The 21,995-nt window shown below is 38.4% G+C and overlaps 4 protein-coding genes and 2 long non-coding RNA genes across 7 annotated transcripts; 4 read left to right on the top strand and 2 right to left on the bottom strand.

The window, feature by feature from the left end:
* Nucleotides 1-5,968: 5,968 nt before the first annotated feature.
* Nucleotides 5,969-6,490, bottom strand: LOC132791880 (uncharacterized). Its single transcript, XR_009632940.1, has 3 exons — nucleotides 6,305-6,490; nucleotides 6,164-6,234; nucleotides 5,969-6,036 (listed from the first exon to the last, which is right to left on the bottom strand). It is a non-coding gene; the product is annotated as an uncharacterized LOC132791880 (long non-coding RNA).
* A 242-nt stretch (nucleotides 6,491-6,732) lies between these two features.
* On the bottom strand, nucleotides 6,733-8,645 carry LOC132791881 (uncharacterized). Of its 2 annotated transcripts, XR_009632942.1 has the most exons (4): nucleotides 8,547-8,645; nucleotides 8,406-8,476; nucleotides 7,734-8,278; nucleotides 6,733-7,675 (listed from the first exon to the last, which is right to left on the bottom strand). It is a non-coding gene; the product is annotated as an uncharacterized LOC132791881 (long non-coding RNA). The 2 variants fall into 2 exon arrangements; XR_009632941.1 differs by having other exon boundaries at nucleotides 7,734-8,476.
* A 399-nt stretch (nucleotides 8,646-9,044) lies between these two features.
* Nucleotides 9,045-10,842, top strand: LOC132791270 (uncharacterized). Its single transcript, XM_060800121.1, has one exon. The coding sequence runs from the start codon at nucleotides 9,828-9,830 to the stop codon at nucleotides 10,818-10,820; it is 993 nt and encodes a 330-aa protein (XP_060656104.1). The 5' UTR covers nucleotides 9,045-9,827; the 3' UTR covers nucleotides 10,821-10,842.
* Nucleotides 10,843-11,851: 1,009 nt separating this feature from the next.
* On the top strand, nucleotides 11,852-13,885 carry LOC132788330 (uncharacterized). The gene is made up of 2 exons (XM_060795662.1): nucleotides 11,852-12,800; nucleotides 13,809-13,885. Exons 1-2 carry the CDS (start codon nucleotides 11,870-11,872, stop codon nucleotides 13,883-13,885), a joined length of 1,008 nt encoding a protein of 335 aa, XP_060651645.1. The 5' UTR covers nucleotides 11,852-11,869.
* A 113-nt stretch (nucleotides 13,886-13,998) lies between these two features.
* On the top strand, nucleotides 13,999-15,048 carry LOC132788328 (uncharacterized). The gene has a single exon (XM_060795661.1). It carries the CDS (start codon nucleotides 13,999-14,001, stop codon nucleotides 15,046-15,048), a length of 1,050 nt encoding a protein of 349 aa, XP_060651644.1.
* Nucleotides 15,049-16,113: 1,065 nt separating this feature from the next.
* LOC132788327 (uncharacterized) lies at nucleotides 16,114-17,175 on the top strand. Its single transcript, XM_060795660.1, has one exon. It carries the CDS (start codon nucleotides 16,114-16,116, stop codon nucleotides 17,173-17,175), a length of 1,062 nt encoding a protein of 353 aa, XP_060651643.1.
* Nucleotides 17,176-21,995: the final 4,820 nt, after the last annotated feature.

Below are 21,995 nucleotides of genomic sequence, written 5' to 3'. Positions count from 1 at the left end.
AAAGCCAATATATTTTGCGGTATTATTCTCAAAATATACCAAATATACTGCAAATACACTAAAAATATACCAAATGGTATATGTGGTATATTGATATAGTACCGCATTCAAAATATACCATGGACTGCTCAATATACCAGATTGTCAGCCAAAGCAACTCAGACCCCTAGTAAGAAGGGGTTTTTGCCCATACAAAAGTATTTCTTTAATAACTTCGACAATTTTTATCTGATCGCAATCAAATTTTCAGGAATCATAACTACTATAGTTATTATTATATATACCAAAATTCACAACCTTAGCTTTAAAATTACGCTTGTTATTCGATTTTTTTGATTTTCGGGGGCGGAAGTGGGCGTGGCAAAAATTTGAAACAAACTTGATCTGCGTGCAAACATAACAAATGCTGTCGAAAAAAAATTATAGCTCTATCTCTTATAGTCTCTGAGATCTAGGTGTTCATACGGACGGACGGACAGACACACAGACACACAGACGGACAGACTCACAGACGGACATGGCTAGATCGTCTCGGCTGTTGACGCTGATCAAGAATATATATACTTTATAGGGTCGGAGATGCCTCCTTCTACCTGTTACACACATTTCCTGTCGGCACAAAGTTATAATACCCTTCTACCCTATGGGTAGCGGGTATAAAAACGCCAAAAAAAAGCTGTCAGTCAGTTAGTGAGGTACACGATGATATGTTGCATGTGGCATGTTGCACTTGTTGCCAGCGATATTTGCATCTGCCAATCGATAGCAACAAGAGCAATCAGTTGATGTACTGAATTTGATTTGCCAGATTTGCTGTTGCTCTCGCTGTTGCAGCTGATGATGTTGCCAGTTGCCAGTTGCTGTTGTGATTGCTGTTGCTGCCTGTTATGCAAGCGGCAAAATGTCAGCCACTTGGCAACATGTGGCTTGCCAATGAATGTCAAACATATTGGACCGTTGCAAATGTCAGCAATTGACAGGCAACACACACACACATACACATACACACACACACGCACATGCATATGGAACATTTGGTTGCTGTTGCTGCTGCACTTGTTTACGCTATGTCGACGACAACATGTTGCTGCTGGCCGTCCTGATTGGCCTGGCTAGCGACAAATTAGGCGCACAATCGCTTGACTTTTACCGTAGCAATGTTTATGGCCCATTAACTTGGCTTTGGACAAAGTTCAACAGCCCAAACAGCCAACGCCTTTGAGCAGCATACGAGACACTCGAGACCCATTCGCCTACTCTCTGATTAAGCAATTTTTTACACAATTTTCGATTGAGCAGCAGCGGCAGCAACTATTTTATGATATCCAATTAATTTTAATGCATACGCTTGTCTATGTCCAGACATCGCACAGATATGAGTGCCTAAAGTTTTGAGTACGCCTCTCCCCAGTCGCTCAAGGGTCAGTAATTTTTTGATTAACCCCGGTCACGCTAATAACTTGGCAATGGCCAATAGCGAATGCTTTGCTAGCCTAGTCAGCCTTGTCTTGCCTTAAGTTGCCTCGCCTCGCCTCGCCTCGATGAAACCATTATCACTGACCACTGTGAAAACGCAAAAAGAAAGAAATAACTGTGACCCTTGCGATAACTTTCCCAATTCTCTCAGCAATTGCAAATGTTGGCTTTGCAGCTTCGACCCATTTAGCGAAATCACTGGCCTGATGCGAAAATTATTATTATAATGGTCAACTGGTCTCCCTCAATCGATCGATTGCTGAATTATTGTCTTTGGCACCGCGCAGCATATAATTTATGTTTGCCCCGAAAAGTCAATTGAAATGGCCTGCGCGATAACAGAAATTTAAGTGTTTTCCTATGCCCAAAAGCAAGCTCAGCTGAGGCTCAAGTTGCTGATTGACCGATGGCAGCCTCAACAGCCAAACTGTCCGACTGTCCAATCGTTTGGCATTTGGCATGACGACGCGACTTCAAAAGGATAGATAGAAAGAGAGAGAGAGAGAGGGACGTTGTCTATCTAACTGGCCATCTAACAATCGGCGAGTATGACTAAGAGGACTGTGTGATAAAGTTGTAGACGTTTTGGCAAATTGATTTTACGGCTACAGTTTCAACTCTGACTGCGAAATAACTCAAGTGTTGCTCTGGGGCATACTTAGACTTTAAACAGATCGTTGGGTTGCGATTCGTTGCTTACTCCAGGGGGGTCTATCTCACAGTCTCCCAGTCCGTCTATCCGTCTGTCTGTCTCTATGATGTGACGATAAGTAACTGGTAGATGATTGTTATTTTAATGTTATGGCCAGGTTTTATGGTTCGTTGCACACAAAAGTGGGTGTCGAATTGTGTGGGCGTTACTAACGGATTGACAAGAACGAAAGAGGAGCGAAAGAGAAATGACCTTTCAAATCGTAACCGCTTTTCGAAAGTGGAGCACACCATCGGTTCAGATAAATTACGATAACTCTATACCGAAGGGCAACTTTTACAACACTCGTAATATAAATAAAAATAAAAATAAAAAAAGATTTCCGCCTCCTTCAGTAAGCTCTCTGTAATGCTGTTTACATTTCATAGCAATTTTGTGGCTTGCAATCTTAAATCGAAAATAACTCGGCCCACACACAAGAGCTGAAAATGCAACTGGACCCAACCCAGCACAGCCCACAACCGACTTCAAATCTCTAATCTTCTAACCTTGCGCCGATTTTTCAGCAACCCATACAATTGCTCAGGCATTTGAGTGCATTAAGAACACAAAAAAAAAAACGAAAAAAAAAAATTATAAATTAAGTACTAATTATATAAAATGCAACAACAATAAAATCAACTCAACAGCTCAATAGCCGAAGCAAATCAAACGAAGCCGCCTTCGAAAAAAAAAAAAAATGAAAAACAACTAAAGAACAAACTGTGTGTAGTGTGGAAATATTTTGAGCGAGAACGTGTGCGGATTGTGGCCACGCCCACCTAATGCTAACTGCGTGGGCGTAACGCTAATGAACAAAACTTTTGCATATTGCAATGCATGGATGAAAGGTTTGATTATTGCTGTTGCTGTTGTTGTAGTTGTTGGTGTATTGCAATTGTTGCTGCTTGCAGTTGCTGCTTGCTGTTGCTGTTGCGTCTTGAATGGGTGATAAATTATTTCCCGCCATTTGCATAAATGCTTTGAATGCATTAATTAAAGTCCAAAGGCACACACAAGCTTGCAACGCCCTCGACACGCCTCCCCCCACACACCACACACCACACTGAACACACCACTTACCACACACCCGTTGATTGTTTGCCATTGCGTGCAGTGCAGCTCAGTTGTCGATCTAATCAATTGCAGTTTATTGTTGGCCAGGCCCATAGAGAACCCATAGAGAAGCCCATTAACCATGTGTGCGATACACTTGTATGCCTTATACGTATTGCACTCGCTAACTATCCATATCTGTCTATCTGTATCTATGTATCTGTTGCCGTTGCTGGATCTGCGTATCTGTATCTCAATATATTCGCCTCTTTAAGTGGCTGCCGCCTAATTGTTCATAAAAGTCAACAGTCAATAGCTCTTTATGTTTGCCTTTGAAATTTATATTTATTTATCGTCATTTTCAAATACAATGGATATGGCAAGCTGTTGTTGTTGTTGTCGTCGTTGTTGTTTCTATAGTTGTTGCTGCTGCTGCTGCTGCTGCTGCTTTTTGTAGATTTGTGTAGCTTCATAATTTTGCAAGACATTTGCTTAGCAGTAGCCATTGGCTCACTGAGCCGTTGATTTGAATTCAAGGTCTGCCATTCCTTACAATTAGTGACAGAATTTATGAGCGATTTCAATTTTAAATTGCTTGCAATCGTTGTGTTTTTTGCCTTTGCTGTTGCTGTTTGTGTTGCTGTTGATGTTGTTGCGCGGTGCTGTGCTGTGCTGTGGGTTAACAAGTTTCAAGAGCTGCAGCGAGCATTGGCCAAAATTAACCTTACATAACTCACAAGCATCAGTTAAGGCCAAATATTAGTTAAGAATTTCAATTGATAAATATAAATTTTAGAAAAAAACTTTATATTATTTTTAAAACCTTGCATGCATGTAACTCGAACTTTATTCGCTAATTTTAAGTACTAAGTTGTTAAATATTAGTGGCAATAACTTGTTAGCAATCTGAACATGCCATCAAGCTGACATAATTTCTTACATCAGCGCTGAGTTTAGCGTCCATTTATTCAATTGAATAATATTTGCCTCTTGGCAATGCATTTTTTATTAGAAATAACTATGACACTTTGCTACGGGGCGGTCACGTTAGAACAAACCGAATCGAACCGTACCGAACCCCAGCCGCAACCGCAACCTCAACCTCACCAACCGCCAGCAGCAACATCGGACTGAGAGCCAGCAGCTAACAATTACGCGGTCGTGGTCAAGGGGCCATTTGGTAGATGAGCGATAAGGCCCAGTTGAGTTGACTTGACTGACACCCAGAAACAGAAACAGTGACTGAGACTGAGTCTGAGACTGGGACTGAGACTGGGAGTGCAGCAATCAGGCAGACACGACTTGAACTTGCATGTAAATATGGACACGACGATTGATTATATTGCCTAGCTGTAATTGTCTTTAGATCTGATATGCATCAACAGTGAGCAATAAAACTAAACTGCCTCAAATGGTGTCCTTTAGACTTGTTCGGTAGTCTGACTCGTTAGCTCATCATTCGCATTCTCAACATTTTTATTATCAACGGATTGTTAACTTCAGAATGTTGTTAAAGTTTTTGCTATTATTACAACTACTGACTATTTTTACTCAGCAAACTTCCTCGTTCCGAGCAACACAATTATTGCAGCAGATTAACGTTCAATACAATACGAATCTAAACATATATATTAACTTCGAAGATACAAATAGATTTAATATTGTAATAGATTTAAAGCTTATCGAAACGCCTATAATTCATTTGAATCTTTCAGTGTCGAGTTTTTATAAATTTAGATTAATTGGAAACTTTCCTCGCAACGCTTTAGTTATTGTTCATATAAAACGAACACCAATCGTAGAAGCTGTCGAGAAATTTTTAGCTTTCCTTCTCAAGGAACTCCATGAACTTCACATAGTTTTTATTACAGAGCAACATCCAAACAGCTGGCAGAAGGATCTCTTCAGATATTGTTATCGACAAGGCTTTATCAATACGTTGCTAGTCTATTCACTGAATCAAACCCTCTCACTGTATAGTTATAATCCATATCCAGAAATCAATACTATTAAATTGTCAAAGCTAGAAGATTACTTTAACAGACGGTATATCCTTCAAAACTTCCATCAATATACGATTCATACAATGTCTGATGTGACAGAGCCACGCAAGATTCAATATGTGAATCGTAAAGGACAACTCGTTCATTCTGGATATATTTACAAAGCATTTTTGGAATTCATCCGTCGTCACAATGCCACTTTGGAATTCTTACCACCAATGAATTCGGTTGGTGCATTTCGTCAAGCTTTTACTATGATACTCAACAAGGAAATGGATTTCACTTGCTACCCCAAGGAAGTAACTTGGACAATATCCAGTACAACTCCGCTTTATCTACTATAGAAATATGTTATGGTACCTCATGCTCGACCCATTGCCAGCTATTTGTACTTTGGGCGACCTTTCACTTGAACTTTATGGTTAGTAGTGCTTGCTACAATGGGATACGTTATGGTAATACTCTATGTCAGCTATGGATCTGTAAGATAGGAGTTTGGGGTAGACTTTCTGAGTAGCTTGTGCTACATTTTATTCCTATCACAGCCACGACTTAATATATTCAATTGGCAACAGATGACGATTCACATCATTATGATTCTTGGTGGATTTATTTTGACCAACTTGTATCTAGCGATGCTATCGAGCATGCTCAAATCTGGATTATTTGAGCCACAACTCAATACACTCCAAGATCTGAAGCATTCTCCATATCCACTCCTCGTGGGTGACAACTACATAAACGATATGACATACCTGCGGTCCTTAATACAGCTCGCATTGGAATGAATTCTAGCTTCATGTATGTTGCCTACGAAGATCGAATGGAAGGAATTTTGTACCAACAACACTTACTGAAAGTGCCTCGTTTTAAGAAAATACCAGAGAGTCTTATGACCGGACTTATGGCATTTCCAGTGGCACCATCCTTACCTTACCTCAACTTGTTGAATGTCTATATGAGACGTATCTTTGAGTGTGGCATTTTCGCAAAGATGATGAGTGATTCCTGGATAGATACGATCGAGAGCGGAATATACAAGCTGATGAGAAGCGAAGGAGTTGAACAAAAACCTTACGATTTGGAATTCTTTTACTATGCATTCGCTCTTTGGGCTATTGGCTTGACTTTGGCTGGACTCGTTTTTCTTTTGGAAATGTTCATAAACCGAATAAATTAAGTAACTGTTGTTTACACCATAAATTCTTTAAAGACGCCTTATAGTATTTTTGGGTTGGAATGAACTACTTTTGGCCTCATTTGTGTTCTTAATAAAATCTATAGCAGAATTCTCACAGTCGAAACATCAATATTAGGTTTTAAATTGCTTTTAAATTTAAATGTTCATTCTTTTTTTTTTTTATGTAACTTTTTTCGTTAATGCAATTATCTGATAAAAAATCGCCTCTAGGCTGTGTTGTGGTAATATGTTATTATTATGTTTCTAAAGGTGTAATTTAACACTTTGCCAGTTAAGGTTGGAAAATAATATTTGATTATCTGATGATGAATGATTAAGCCTAGCTAAGATAATATTTATATAACAATTTTCCTTAGCCATGAAATATACATAAGGCCAAACACAAAACTAAATTGTCATAAATGGAATTTCAACAGTGTTCTTTAAGTTTGCTTCGTGGATAGTCGATTTTTGACGATACGGTTACTTATTATTGCAAATAATTATTTCTTCGTCTTCAACAGTATGCAGTTTAACATTCTGTTACTTTTCTTATATGGATTGCATAGTACTCAAAATTCCAAGATGTCACCAGAAATAACACAAATATTGATGGAACTTAATGCAAAATATGCAACGGAACTTAACGTATTCATCAACTTTCAGGAATATTATATGAATTTCCAATTACTAATATCTCCAGCAATTCAACTTCAGATGGCAACTAAGAAGTTTCGAAGATTTCGTTTGCATGATAACTTTTCCCATAACGCTTTAATTATTATTGCAATAAGAGTTCCACCTCTTGATCCAGAAGTGGCTTTTAATTTACCATATCTTTTGAGGGAACTGCATGAACTTCATATAGTATTTATTACAGACCAAGATCCTCAAAGCTGGCAGCAGGATCTCTTTAGATATTGTTTTCAAGAAGGCTTTATCAACACTTTGCTAATCCATCAAAACAATCGGGATGTGTCTTTTTATAGTTACATTCCGTATCCAGAAATGCATATCCAAAAATTATCCAAGCTAGAAGAATACTTCACCAGATGGCAGCTTCATCGCAATTTTCACCATTATCCAGTTCGAACGTTTGTCAACACAATTGAGCCTCGCAAGATTCAATATGTGAATCGTAAAGGTCAACTCGTTCATGCTGGATATATTTATAACATCTTTCTAGAATTTACCAGGCGCCACAACGCAACGCTAAAGCTTTTGCCGGAAATAGAAAAAGATGGTGCTTTTCCTATTGCAATGGCAATGCTAAACAATAAGGAATTAGATTTTGTTTGCTACCCTACGGAACTTACATGGAACTTACCAAGTACATCGCCGCTTTATTTGCTAAAAGATTACATTATTCTACCTCATTCCCGTCCCATTGCCAGCTATTTGTACTTTGAAAAGCCTTTTGCCTGGACTGTGTGGTTAGCCGTGGTTGCCACTGTGGCTTATGGCATGATTATGCTATATGCCTGCTGTGGATCTGCCAGGTCTGAGATTGGTTTATACTTGCTAAACAGCTTGTGTCACGTATTATACATTTCACAATCGCGAATTTCTGTCTTGAATTGGCAACAGATGACGATTCACATCATTATGATTCTTGCTGGATTTATATTAACTAACTCGTATTTGGCGATGTTGTCGAGCATGCTCACATCTGGATTATTTGAGCCACAACTAAATACATTGGAAGACTTGAAACATTCTCCTTATCCTTTGCTCATAGATGACTACTATATAGATTATCTAAAGGAAGCTGTGTCTCTGCCAGCAGAAGTAAAAAAATCGAATGTGCGTCGACACAGTAGATGGCCTTAATAAAGCTCGGATTGGATTGAATTCTAGCTTCATGTATGTTGCCTACGAAGATCGAATGGAAGGAATTTTGTACCAACAACACTTACTGAAAGTGCCCCGTTTTAAGAAAATACCAGAGAGTCTTATGACCGGACTTATGGCATTTCCAGTGGCACCATCCTTACCTTACCTCAACTTGCTGAATGTCTATATGAGACGTATCTTTGAGTGTGGCATTTTCGCAAAGATGATGAGTGATTCCTGGATAGATGCGATCGAGAGCGGAATATACAAGCTGATGAGAAGCGAAGGAGTTGAACAAAAACCTTACGATTTGGAATTCTTTTACTATGCATTCGCTCTTTGGGCTATTGGCTTAACATTGGCTGGACTCGCATTTATTTTTGAAATGTTCATAAAATGAGTTAAATAAAATGTACTTAATTTATGTATTACTTCAAACTGCGTGTAACTTGTCTTTTTTTTTCAATAATTATTGTTCAGATATTTAGTTACGATTAAATAAAATTATAACGTCTCTCCTCTTCGATTATTGACATAGAATAAAACTGTGGTTGCAGTAAATATAATTTGCAAGGAGCAGACTGAAACATAATATTTTCTTACCTAAGTGCCTATTATCATAGTTGTAGTGTTTAAGGGGTCATTTAGTAAGATAATTCGACTACCTTAATCTATGTGGTGTACATATATAATCATGCGTAATTACTCTTGAATCTGATAAGATACAAAAGTCTAGAACAAAACTCCATCGCTTGAGCTATAGGAGATATATGTTAGTGCTCTTTGAGCCTGCTTCGTGGATAGTTGAGTTTCGGATTCGTTAACCTATTATTCATACAGTATGCTGTTAAAAATTTTGATAATAAATCTAATTTTATTATGTGGATGGTGTACACTAAGTTCTGAGCAGATATCTGGAATATCGAAAACATTGCTGCAACTTAACGCTGAATATAAAACAAATCTTAATGTGTTCATTAACTCTGAGGATTTTAATTTGGATTACCAACTAATAGGGACTCCAGCAATTCAACTTCAAATGGCAATTAAGAATTTTCACAAATTTCGCTTATTCGGAAACTTTTCCCATAACGCTTTGATAATTATTGTCATAAGAATTCCACCACTTGATCCAGCGGTGGCTTTTCATTTACCATATCTTCTTAAGGAACTACATGAACTTAATATATTATTCATTACGGAGGAGGATCCCACCGTCTGGCAGGAGGATCTTTATAGATTTTGTTTTCAAGAAGGCTTCATCAATACTCTTTTGATTCATAAAGTTAATCAAACTCAACTACTTTACAGCTACAATCCGTATCCACAAATTAAAACCATTGAACTACCTCAACTAGAAGACTATTTCAATAGATGACAACACATACAAAACTTTCAAAATTTTACAATTCGGACTCTACAGGATATTGTGGAACCTCGCTTATTAAGATATGTGAATCGTAAGGGTCAAATTGTTTATGCCGGATATCTTCTGAATGCCCTCAAAGAGTTCGTAAGACGTTATAATGCAACATTGCAATTTTTACCCAAACTGCCAGAGGATAAAGCATTTCTAAAGGCATTTGCAATGATACAACACAAACAAGTGGACGTAGTTTGTTATATTACCGAGATACCGTGGCAACTGACCAGTACAGCACCTCTCTATCTGCTTCGCAGCTACATTGCCGTGCCACATTCGCGACCCATTGCCAGTTATTTGTACTTTGGACGACCTTTCACCTGGAATTTGTGGCTCGCCGTGGTTGCTACTGTGGTTTATGGTATGATTATGCTTTATGCAAGTTGTGGGTCTGCCAGATCGGAATTCGGACTTCACTTACTTAGTAGCTTGTGTCACATTTTATTTATTTCACAACCACAACAGAATATCAGCCATTGGCAACAGTTTGCAATACACTTTATCATGATTCTCAGTGGATTTATACTGACTAACTTATATCTGGCGATGTTGTCAAGCATGCTAACTTTGGGTTTATTTGAGCCACAATTTAATACTCTTCAAGATCTGAAACATTCTCCATATCCATTGATGGTCGATGACTATTATATAGACTATCTAAAACATGCTGTTTCTCTGCCAGTAGAAGTCAAAGATCAGATGCTCATCGAAACCAAGGAAAACTTATTCATCGCGCGCACTGGTTTGAATACTAGTTATATGTACTTTAGCTATGAGGATCGATTGGAGGCAATCCTATATCAGCAACACTTACTGAAAGTGCCTCGATTTAAAGTCATACCAGAAAGCTTTATGGATGGACTCATGGCACTTCCAACAGCCCCATCTTTGCCATATCTGAGCCATCTTAATGTATTCTTTAGGCGAATATTTGAATGCGGAGTTTGGAACAAGATGAAGAGTGATGCCTGGATGGATGCAATCGATAGTGGAATCTTCAGGTTGATGAGAAACGAGGGAACGGAACGGAAACCATACGATTTGGATTTTTATTTCTTTGTCTTTGTGCTCTGGGCTGTAGGTTTGACTTTGGCAGGACTTTGTTTTCTTATGGAGTTGTTAAGATGGCACATCAATGCTGTTCTCTTTTCCACATAAATATATTCATATTTTATAAAATATATGATAGTATATTAATGTTTTGTAATAAAAATCATAACTATGCCTTTTTAAGCTTTACCTATAAAACTGTGACACTATTTTATAAGTATACAATACTTGCCAAAAACATTTAAAAGAGAGATCAACTTTAGTAAATGTTTATAATTGTTGCCTAAATTAATTTATTTGTTTATTACAAAATTACAAATGTTTTTAACTTTGTCATTACTTATAAATGGATTTTTCGTATTGAATTCTTCTAGCTCTGAAGTTCGACTAAACTTGAGAAATACATCACTTAACTACTGCACTTCGACTTTTGGAAGCAATTCTTACTTCTCATGTGATTTAATTGCACTGATAAATTATATTGTCTGCGGAAAGTAATGTTCATAGTTACTATTTAGCTAGAATGAGGGTGAACCTCAGTTATTATCATGCGGCCGTGCTTAACTCTTCTTCTGTTGAGTAGTCTCTCGACTATTTTCACAGTGCGGACAATTTCAATATCTGGTGTAACACAAATACTGCTGCAACTTAACGCAGCTTTTAACACAAATCTCAATATATTTATTAACTTCAAGGAAACTAGGGAAGATGTCTTTAACTTAGCATCACTAGAAACACCCTCGATACAAACAGAGATGTCGTTAAATTCTTTTCAAAATTTTCGGGTACTTGGATGTTACACTCGAAAAACGCAAGTCATTGTGTATATAAAGGAACCAAAACTTGACTCGGAAATATTTCACTTCTTACCTCATCTTTTAAAGGAACTACATGAACTGCACATACTTTTTATTACGGAACAGGATCCTACCACTTGGCAGCAAGATCTTTTTATTTACTGCTTTGGAGAAGGATTTGTCAACGCCCTTCTCATTTATAATCAAAATGGAACTATATCTCTTCATAGCTACAGACCATATCCAGTAATTCGAGAGCAGAACATATCGCAGATAGAAGAGTATTTAAATCGATGGACATTACTTCAAAATTTTCAACATTTTCAAATTCGAACAGTTTCCCTAACGGTTCCCCCTCGAATGATGAACTATGTCAACCGGAAAGGAGAACACGTTTATGCTGGTTATATGTATGCCGTTATGTTGGAGTTCATAAGACGTCACAATGGCACACTGAAGATCTTGACTCATACAGATAAATTGGGTATTGTTCACGTCGCTGAGGTCATGATTGCAGCAAAGCAAATTGATTTCGCCTGCTATCCCAAGGAGCCCAAGTGGAATTTGTCGGGCACGGCGCCGTTGTTTCTTCTGAAAGACTATATTGCAGTTCCACATGCACAACCCATTGCCAGCTATTGGTACTTTGCTCAGCCCTTTACTTGGACAACTTGGCTGGGTGTGATAGCCTCGGTTATATACGGCATGTTAATGCTCTACGGATCGCACAGATCTGAATTTGGAGTTCACTTCCTCAGCAGTTGGTGTCATCTATTGTATCTACCTCATCCACGAAGTATGATCAGAAATTGGCAGCAGTGTTTGATACATTTCATTCTGATTCTCAGTGGATTTATATTAACCAACACGTATCTGACGATGTTGTCGAGCATGCTAACATCTGGATTATTTGAGCCCCAGGTTAACACTGTGCAAGAGTTGCTGCATACTCCTTATCGCTTGATAACATCCGCCTACTATGTACAATACTTTAAAAACGCATCTTCGGTTCCAGATGAACTAGTAGACAATGCTTATATTGCTTCTACAGAAGAGATTGACAGAGTTCGAGCTGGGCTGAATACTAGCTTCCTGTACATTGCTTATGGGGACCGCATGGATTGTCTTTTGTATCAACAACTCTTGTTGAAAGCACCTCGATTTAAGAAACTGTCATTGGGATCAGAAGCTTTTTTTTCATTTCCAGTTGCCTCATCCTTACCATATTTAAGCATGTTGAATACTTATTTGCAACGCATCTATGCTAGTGGAATTTTTATGAAGATGATGCGTGATTCCTCGAGAGATACAATTGATAGTGGAATACACAAGTTATTTAGAGATGATGGAGTTCAACATAAACCATTCGATTTGCAATTTTATATCTTTGCTTTTGCGCTCTGGGCTTTTGGCTTGGCATTGGCAAGTCTATGTTTTATGATAGAATCCTGCAGCTGCCCGCGGATTAAGAATTACTTTTATATAAACATCTAAAATGTTAATTGATGTAATGTTAATCATGAAAATCATTCAATAAATGATTAAATTTTCATTGACTGCATTTAAAGTTTTTTAAAATTAATTTTAGTGTTCTGACTATTTACCGATTGCAATAAACATTTTTCTTAAAAAACTATAAGGTCAAATAAATCTGTTCGCTTTTATTTTCTTCAACTCATGTGTTTAAATTGCTTGACAAATGACAAGTCATTTGTGAAACTTTTTTTTCGGTCTTAGACAATTCTCTTTTAGATCAATGACTAAATTTTGAACTGTCAATTAGTTCCTATATTTAGTATGAGCTTTAAATTCATATTCAAGTAATCTCAGTCATTACCATGCAGCCTTGGCTAATAGTTCTTCTGTTGAGTAGTTTTTCGACTACTTCGATTTCTGGTGTAACACAAATAGTGCAGCAACTTAATGTTGCATTCAACGCAAAGCTGAACATTTTTATTAACTTTAAGGATGCTTCGAAGGACAACTTGGATTTACCTTTAATAGAAACACCATCGATTCAACTAGAGCTATCATTGAAGTCTTTTAGCTATTTTCAAGTACTGGGAATCTTCACTCGGGAGACTTTAATCGTTGTGAATATAAAAGAGACGCCAATCGATCCAACAGTTTCTCATTTCTTGCCTCATCTTTTAAAGGAATTACATGAACTAAACATTGTTTTTATAACTCAAAAGAATCCCATCGTATGGCAAAAGGAATTATTTATTTACTGCTTTGAAGAAGGTTTTGTCAACACTTTACTCATCCATCATAACAATGGAAACTCGTCACTTTATAGTTACTATCCTTATCCAACAGTTCGAGAGTACAAATTACGACATATCATCGAGTTTATTAACAGATGGCGATTACTAGAAAATTTTCAACACTTCGAGATTCGAACAACATCTTTTATAATTGAACCACGTATGATTCACTACACAAATCGTAAGGGAGAACACGTTCACGCTGGATATATGTATAACCTAATGCTGGAATTTATTAGACGACATAATGGTACATTGAAGATATTGACGAAGAAATTCCACATTGGAATTCCCCATATCGGCGAGGTGATGCTACCAAGCAAAGAAATTGACTTCGCCTGCTATCCCAAGGAGCCCAATTGGAAAGTTCCAAGCACGGTAGCACTCTATATTTTGAAGAGTAAGATTGCAGTTCCCTATGCTCAACCCATTGCCAGATATTTATACATAGCTGAACCATTCACCAGGACAACTTGGCTGGCTTTGATAGTCACTGTAATATACGGTATGGTAATGCTCTATGGAACTCATAGATCGGAATTTGGAGTTCACTTGCTCAGCAGCTGGTGTAATTTATTGTATTTGCCTCAGCCACGAATTCCAGTGCAAAATTGGCAACAGTCTGTTATCCATTTTATACTGATTCTCAGTGGATTTATACTGACAAATTTGTATGCATCAGTTTTAAAGAGCATGCTCACATCGGGTTTATTTGAACCTCAATTCAATTCTCTGGACGATTTGCAACATTCTTCATATCAGCTAATGACAACCCAGTACTATGCTAATTTTTATAAAGATCTCAAACTGATTCCAGATGCATTGAATGAAAAAGTTTATATTACTTCTTCCAAAGAATTGAATGCACATCGGCTCAAGTTGAATACAAGTTTCATGTACATTGCTTATCGGGACCGCATGGATTGTCTTTTATACCAACAGCACTTGCTGAAGGTGCCTCGATTCAAGGTGATCAGAGAAAGCATATTGGATGGATTAATGTCGTTTCCAGTGGCTCCATCTTTGCCATATTTACATATGTTGAATGCCTACTTACAACGCACCTTTGAGTGCGGAATTTATCATAAGATGCTGAGCGATTCATGTAGGGATTCAATAGAAAGTGGCATATGCCAGTTGCTTAGAAATGAGAGCACGGAATATCAACCTTATGATTTGCAGTTCTTTTTATTGGCTTTTGCACTCTGGGTAATTGGCTTGACTTTGGCGAGTTTGTGTTTTCTGCTAGAATTGCTAATCACAAAAATCTAAGTTAAGCACTTGATGACCATCGGATATATTTTTATGTATTATTTAACAAACAACATTTATGTCATTTTCGTGCTAGTAAATAAAAATATTATAACCAAAAGTTATGTAAATGGAATGAGGAAGTTTTTTCAGTAAATTTATTCTGTAAATTGTTTTTCCACAACATTTTTCGAGTCCGTGTATTTGCTGTAAATCCAAGTTGTCGGTTACAATTTACTTCTTTGAATGAAGTCAATGCATTCTGACTATTAGATTTTATTTTTAAGCAGCATTTCCTACATTTCATGTAATTTAATTGGAAAGAGAAAGCACAAGTCACTTGTAATTAAATGTTAATATACTATTTAGTTTCAGGGTGGTACTCAAATTAGAGTTTCATGGTTCTCAGTCATTGCCATGAAGTCGTTGTTTGAGGTGCTAATACTTCTCCTGTTGAGTAGCCTATGCAAAGGCTATTCAAAGCCGATGTCTGGAGTAACACAATCATTGATTCAACTTAACACAGCATTAAATACAAGTCTTAACATTTTTCTTAACTTCAAGGATGTGTCGAAAGATAAATTGGATTTTAAACTACTTAAAACTTCATCAATTCAACTTGAGCTTTCAATGAAGTCGTTTAACAATTTTCGTATAATCGGGAACTTGACTCGGAACACTGTGATTATTGTGAATATAAAGAACACACCGCTCGATACTGGAGTATCTCATTTTTTACCTCGTCTTTTAAGAGATTTAAATGAACTTCACATAGTTTTCATAACGGAACTGGATCCCTCCACCTGGCAGAGAGGGCTCTTCATTTACTGCTTTGAAGAAGGCTTTGTCAACGCCTTAATTATTTATAATCAGAATGGAACTACAACTCTTCATAGCTACAATCCATATCCGGAAATTCAAGAGTTGAAAATATCTCAGATCCAAGAGTTCGTTAACCGGAAGCAACTACTCCAAAATTTTCATCATTTCCAAATACGAACAGTATCTTTTAGAGCTGAACCACGTATGCTCTACTATACCAATCGGAAAGGACAACACATGCATGCTGGATATATGCATGCCGTTATGTTGGAGTTCATTAAACGTTACAATGGCACATTGAACATCTTGAGATTTAAAGACCATTTGAGTATTGGGCACATTGCTGAGGAGATGCTTGCAACCAAAAAAATTGACTTCGTTTGTCATCCAAAGGAGCCCAAGTGGAATATTTCGGGCACTGTACCACTCTATATCCTTAAAGACTACATCCTAGTGCCTCATGCTCAACCCATTGCCAGCTATTGGTACTTCGCCCAGCCATTCACAAGAGAAACTTGGTTGGCTCTGATCGCTATTGTGGCTTATGGAATAATAATGTTCTACGTCAGCTCAGGATCTGAGAGATCGGAATTTGGAGTTCATCTGCTAAGCAGTTGGTGTCATCTATTATTCCTTCCTCAACCTCGAGTTTCTATCATCAATTGGCAACAGACTGTAATACATTTCATTCTAATTCTGGGTGGATTTGTGCTAACAAACATGTATATATCGGTATTGAAAAGTATGCTTACATCGGGACTATTCGAACCTCAAGCCAATACTCTGGAAGATTTAATACATGCTCCGTATCGCTTGATAACGGATAAATACTATGCCGTATACTTTAAGAACGCTACTTCAGTGCCTGATGAGGTTATAGACAACGCCTTTGTGGTTCCCACTGATGAGCTCGACTTCAATCGTGCTAATCTGAACACAAGTTTCATGTACATTGTTTATGAAGACCGCATGGATGGACTTTTGTATCAGCAACACTTGTTGAAAGCACCTCGCTTCAAGAGAATGCCAGAGAGTATTATGGACGGACTGATGTCGATTCCAGTGGCTTCATCTTTGCCCTATCTCAACATGTTGAATATCTATTTGAGTCGCATCTTTGAGTATGGTATATTCCATAAAATGAAGAATGATGCCTATATGAGTGCAATTGATAGTGGCTTATACAAACTGATGAGAAATGAGGACGACGGATTGATATCATATGATTTGAACTTCTATTTCTTCCCCATTTTGTTGTGGGGCATTGGATTGACATGCGCTGGACTGAGTTTCTTGCTGGAGTTGCTCAGGTGGCGCATGGCCTAATAATGTCTATAATAAATATATTGAAAATAAATCAAAGTATTCAAATAAATCTGTGACGTCCTTAACAGGCTCTCAAATTTAGCTTTACTCTCTATATATCGGCACTCAAACTACATTTCCAATAGCTTGGCTTATGACAGTTTGACGCAATACTTCATAATGGTGGCCTGTCATGTGGTAAAGAATTACAGTTGGAACAGTTGTTTGGCGCAGCATCGGCTCGATTCTGCTCTCATATGATAGACTCCGTTTAAGTGCCTCCTTCGTTGGCGCCACCCACGGCGCGTTGTCTGCTAAAGTCCATCCATTATGTTGCACAATGATGTTTACGAATATATATGAGATGCACTTCTCAAGCAATTTGACAGATGCTGTTTATAACAAACTGCTTAACACCTTTGAAGACTCGGAGAGCATAAATGACAGACCACAAGCTGAGATCGCGCAGATCTCAAATCTTGTGCATCAACTTGCAGCCACAGATGGAAACGTGTCTTGTGCTTATTCCCAAACAGCTGTTTGATATATGCTCAGAATGAAAAAAACGTGCTTAAATCACGAATAAACCAAGATTGTTTATTCTTAAATAAAGATTGAAAATCTACAACAAATCGAGATTGCCCAATCATCAAATTCAATATTATAATCTTGTGTTTCTAGAATGGAAAAATCTTAAAATTTAACCAAGAAGGCAAAATTTTGAATCAAGATTTTTTAATCTAGATTTTTTTTTTTTATATATTGAATTGCTCTCAGTATTACAATTCCTCAAAACGGTATCGAGGACAGCGTTAACTTTGCGTAGTAAAAAAAGTTTAGTCCTATGCTCAAAGGGCTCAGTCCAAATCTTCAATTTCTATGAAAAGCGACGTCTATGGTTGCGGCCTCTTGAGCCTGTTCTAGATAAAAGTAGGGGAACTCTAACGATATGAAATACTTTTACTTGCGGCTGCTGCGTGATGAAATAAGAGATTAGAGGAGAGAGGGAGAGTTTGATATTGCTGCAATATGCTTTAATTCTTTATTTTAATTCATTTATTAGATTATTTATTATTTTATTTATTATTGAAAACCTTGTGCTTGCAAAACGAAATTAATCAATGCAACAGGTTTGCTACATTGGTATTTGCAATTAAATCCAAGCTCATTCGTAGTCCTCCCATTGCCCTCTTAATCTGGAATTTGGCCTAGCGAAACTGCGGCCAACAATTGCAAATGCCTCATTTGCATGGCCGCCGGGCGCACTTGTCGTCTTGGCTCAAAGTGAACGAGAGAGAGGGAGAGAGAGGGAGAAGGCTGGCGATCAGCCAACTACCAACTGGCAATTGCCTATTGCCTATTGCCAAATTGCCAAGCGTCTGAAGGTGTCTTCCATTATTGGCAAACATTAATTATTTGCTCGCGCGCTGTTTTCCACTGTGGCACACTCAAATGCTGTTGTTGTTGTTGTTATTGCTGTTATTGTTGTTTTTGTGAAAGGCTCGGGCAAGTAGTTCAAATGTTTATTTTTTGGTGTATCTTTGATTGCAGACTGGCTGCACAGATAGACCACAAAATTTGCGCAATGAATGTGCCCAGGCTCGGTCAGGCTCGAGCTCAACTCAACTCTCGTCTCTCTTCGAGCCTTTTGACTATTTATTTTTTGGCCAAAATTGCACATTTTCCCATGCTGCCGTTGTCGTTGCAGTCGGCTGTTGCAGTTGTTGTTGCTATTGCTGTTGTCGTTACGGCGTCGCGTCTAATCAAGGAGCGGAGTCGTTGGCTGCAGCTGCCTCTGCCTCAGCAACAGCAACAGCCACAGTTTTTCGGCCTCCATCCTCTGCTGTCTGTCCGCTGGCAGTGTGTGTTAGCCTGGCCAGGCCGTGCCGGGCCGCCCGCTGCCATTTAGACCCCGAGGCAGCCAAAACGATGAATATTGATTTAATTGAAAGTCATTGAGCCGCACGTACCGCACATAGATCGAGCGGCCCAAAGACGCTATACGAATATACATAAGTCTCAAAGTCTCATAGACACATGCGCATTTTTCCCATTTGGCGTGGCTCCAAACTCCAAAGGCGACGCTTCAACTGCAACTCCAACGCCAATCGTTGCCCTCCCACATGCCACCAACATCATCGCAGCACACACAACGCCCCAACAGTTGTTGTTGTTGTTGTTGTTAGTGTTGATGTTGTGTTTGTTATTGTTGTTGCTGTTGGCACATTGACACAGTTTCTATGCAGCGGCAGATGTGCCTCATTCCCTCCTGCTGCCCTGACAACCCCGCACAGCAACGCCCCATGTCCCATGGCCCATGCCTCATGCCTCATGCCCCGCTCCGCCTCTCTTGTTATTGCCACCACGTTGGAATTTTGTCGACTTGTTTTTCTTTTAGTTTGGCGACGCTGCTGCCAAATGTCAAGAGGTTAATACGTGAATTAACAGCAAATTTCTTTGACTTGTGTATGCTTGCATGCCACTCGCCTCTCCCCCGTCTCATTTTGTCTCATCATGCGGCTGCTGCTGCTCTTCGTGCAGCTGCTGGCGCTTTCATTGGAATGCGGGCGTTGCTCACTTCATCATGTTGTTGTTTTTGTATCTTTTCGTTTTTCTTTTTAGGAGAGAAGCTAGAAATGCATTAGAGGCAGACGGTACCGTAACCAGCATGTGGCCGGCCTATGAACGATGTTTAGAGAGGGATTTGCCTATATATTTTTAAAGATATTACATTAACATTTCTGATGCTTTTACTAAGTCCAAATAGCAGCCGCTAATAAATCAAATGGAATTTCACTTAATCGAATAGTTGGCATTGCTAACAAGCTACAAATAAAACTCAAAGGTTTCGTTATATCAAATAATTAATGGATTCCAATTAAAAAACTGAAGAGTATTTCTACATTTAATTAAGTTGCTTAATTTATTGCTCTAGGGGAATTTCCCCCGTCTGTTATACATTAGCACAGAAATCGAGTTTATCCATGTCCTGGCTATTAGGCAAGACAACAACCCCTTATCCTTGCTTATGCCAGCTGCAGCGCTGAAGCGCCAGATGGCGCCACAAACTGTGCCGCGCAAATTCAAAACTAAAACTATAAATGTCAATTTTCAATTACGAATTCCATGCCGCACGCTTGATCGCCGCATAGTGGGTCGCTAGGCATATATCTAACCCACATAGATGACCAAAGTGCGATTAAACAATTACAAATACACACACACACACACACACGCACAGAGCGAAAATAGAGTCGTACGTCTATGCAAATTTTTTCTACTGCTGCCCAGCTCGAGTTCTCTTGTGCCGGCAAGTGCATAATTTTTATTAAATATTTTTCTGTAGTTGTTGTAGTTTATTTATGTGGCGCTTGGTCCAGCAACCAACTGTGGCAGACAGACAGAGAGACAGACAGACCGACCACGCCAAATGTGACAATCTTGAGGAGATCAAAAAGCGCAAAGCCTACGGAGCAACAGCGGCTACCCACTGGCTGCCCAGTTGGGGAACTGAAACTGAAACTGGAACTGGAACTGGCACTAAGTACGACAACGAGTACTTGTAATACTGGTACTGTCTGGGGGCTGGCTGTGACTGTGAGTCTGTCTCTGGGTCTCTGTTTGTCTGGCGATAGCGCAAAAATTCAATTCAATTCATTAACAGCGCACAGCAAGCGATTAAATCGCACCACATCTATATTTATATTGCACATACATATATTTACATATATTATTACTATTTTTTTTCATTTTTATTTTCATTTTGTTCTCTCAATAATTATTTGTAGTTTTGCGGTTAATGGAGCAGCAAAGTTTCGTATACGCCACATGGGCCGGCTTCGGCCAGCATATAATCTGCTGACAATTTATTGGCGTTTTCATGTAAATTATGTTATTTCAATAAAAATGCATTTTTCTTTTATTGCCACACTTTAGACTTTATCTTTATCTTGTGTGTGAAAAGTGGTTCAATCGCGATAACTTCATCTCAGCTACAACAAGTAAGAAAGCTACAGTCGAGTGTACTCGACTGTGAGATACCCGCTACCCAATTTGATTAAAGCCAATATATTTTGCGGTATTATTCTCAAAATATACCAAATATACTGCAAATACACTAAAAATATACCAAATGGTATATGTCGTATATCGATATAGTACCGCATTCAAAATATACCATGGACGGCTCAATATACCAGATTGTCAGCCAAAGCAACTCAGACCCCTAGTAAGAAGGGGGTTTTTGCCCATACAAAAGTATTTCTTTAATAACTTCGACAATTTTTATCTGATCACAATCAAATTTTCAGGAATCATAACTACTATAGTTATTATTATATATACCAAAATTCACAACCTTAGCTTTAAAATTACGCTTGTTATTCGATTTTTTTGATTTGCGGGGGCGGAAGTGGGCGTGGCAAAAATTTGAAACAAACTTGATCTGCGTGCAAACATAACAAATGCTGTCGAAAAAAAAATTATAGCTCTATCTCTTATAGTCTCTGAGATCTAGGTGTTCATACGGACAGACGGACAGACGGACGGACGGACAGACGGACATGGCTGTATCGTCTCGGCTGTTGACGCTGATCAAGAATATATATACTTTATTGGGTCGGAGATGCCTCCTTCTACCTGTTACATACATTTCCTGCCGGCACAAAGTTATAATACCCTTCTACCCTATGGGTAGCGGGTATAAAAACTGCAACTGCAACTGCCACGGCAACAATAAAAGCTGCGCTCTTTGATCGATTTTTGCATTTTAATTGAAACTTAATGGAATACTTTTCTTATCACGATTTGCGAATTTATGAAATGTTAATTACAAATCACGT

The sequence above is a fragment of the Drosophila nasuta genome, chromosome 3, assembly GCF_023558535.2.
Source record: "Drosophila nasuta strain 15112-1781.00 chromosome 3, ASM2355853v1, whole genome shotgun sequence".
Taxonomy (NCBI): domain Eukaryota; kingdom Metazoa; phylum Arthropoda; class Insecta; order Diptera; family Drosophilidae; genus Drosophila; species Drosophila nasuta.
The sequence above is the reverse complement of the archived record's forward strand: the minus strand, read 5'-3'. Positions and strand labels throughout refer to the sequence as shown.

Coding starts and splice junctions, on each gene's coding strand:
- LOC132791270 (XM_060800121.1), top strand. CDS start 9,828: ATGATACAACACAAACAAGTGGACGTAGTTTGTTATATTACCGAGATA.
- LOC132788330 (XM_060795662.1), top strand. CDS start 11,870: ATGATGAACTATGTCAACCGGAAAGGAGAACACGTTTATGCTGGTTAT. Junction 12,801..13,808: donor AATTTTTATGAAGATGATGC/GTGATTCCTCGA, acceptor GTCACTTTATAG/TTACTATCCTTATCCAACAG.
- LOC132788328 (XM_060795661.1), top strand. CDS start 13,999: ATGCTGGAATTTATTAGACGACATAATGGTACATTGAAGATATTGACG.
- LOC132788327 (XM_060795660.1), top strand. CDS start 16,114: ATGTTGGAGTTCATTAAACGTTACAATGGCACATTGAACATCTTGAGA.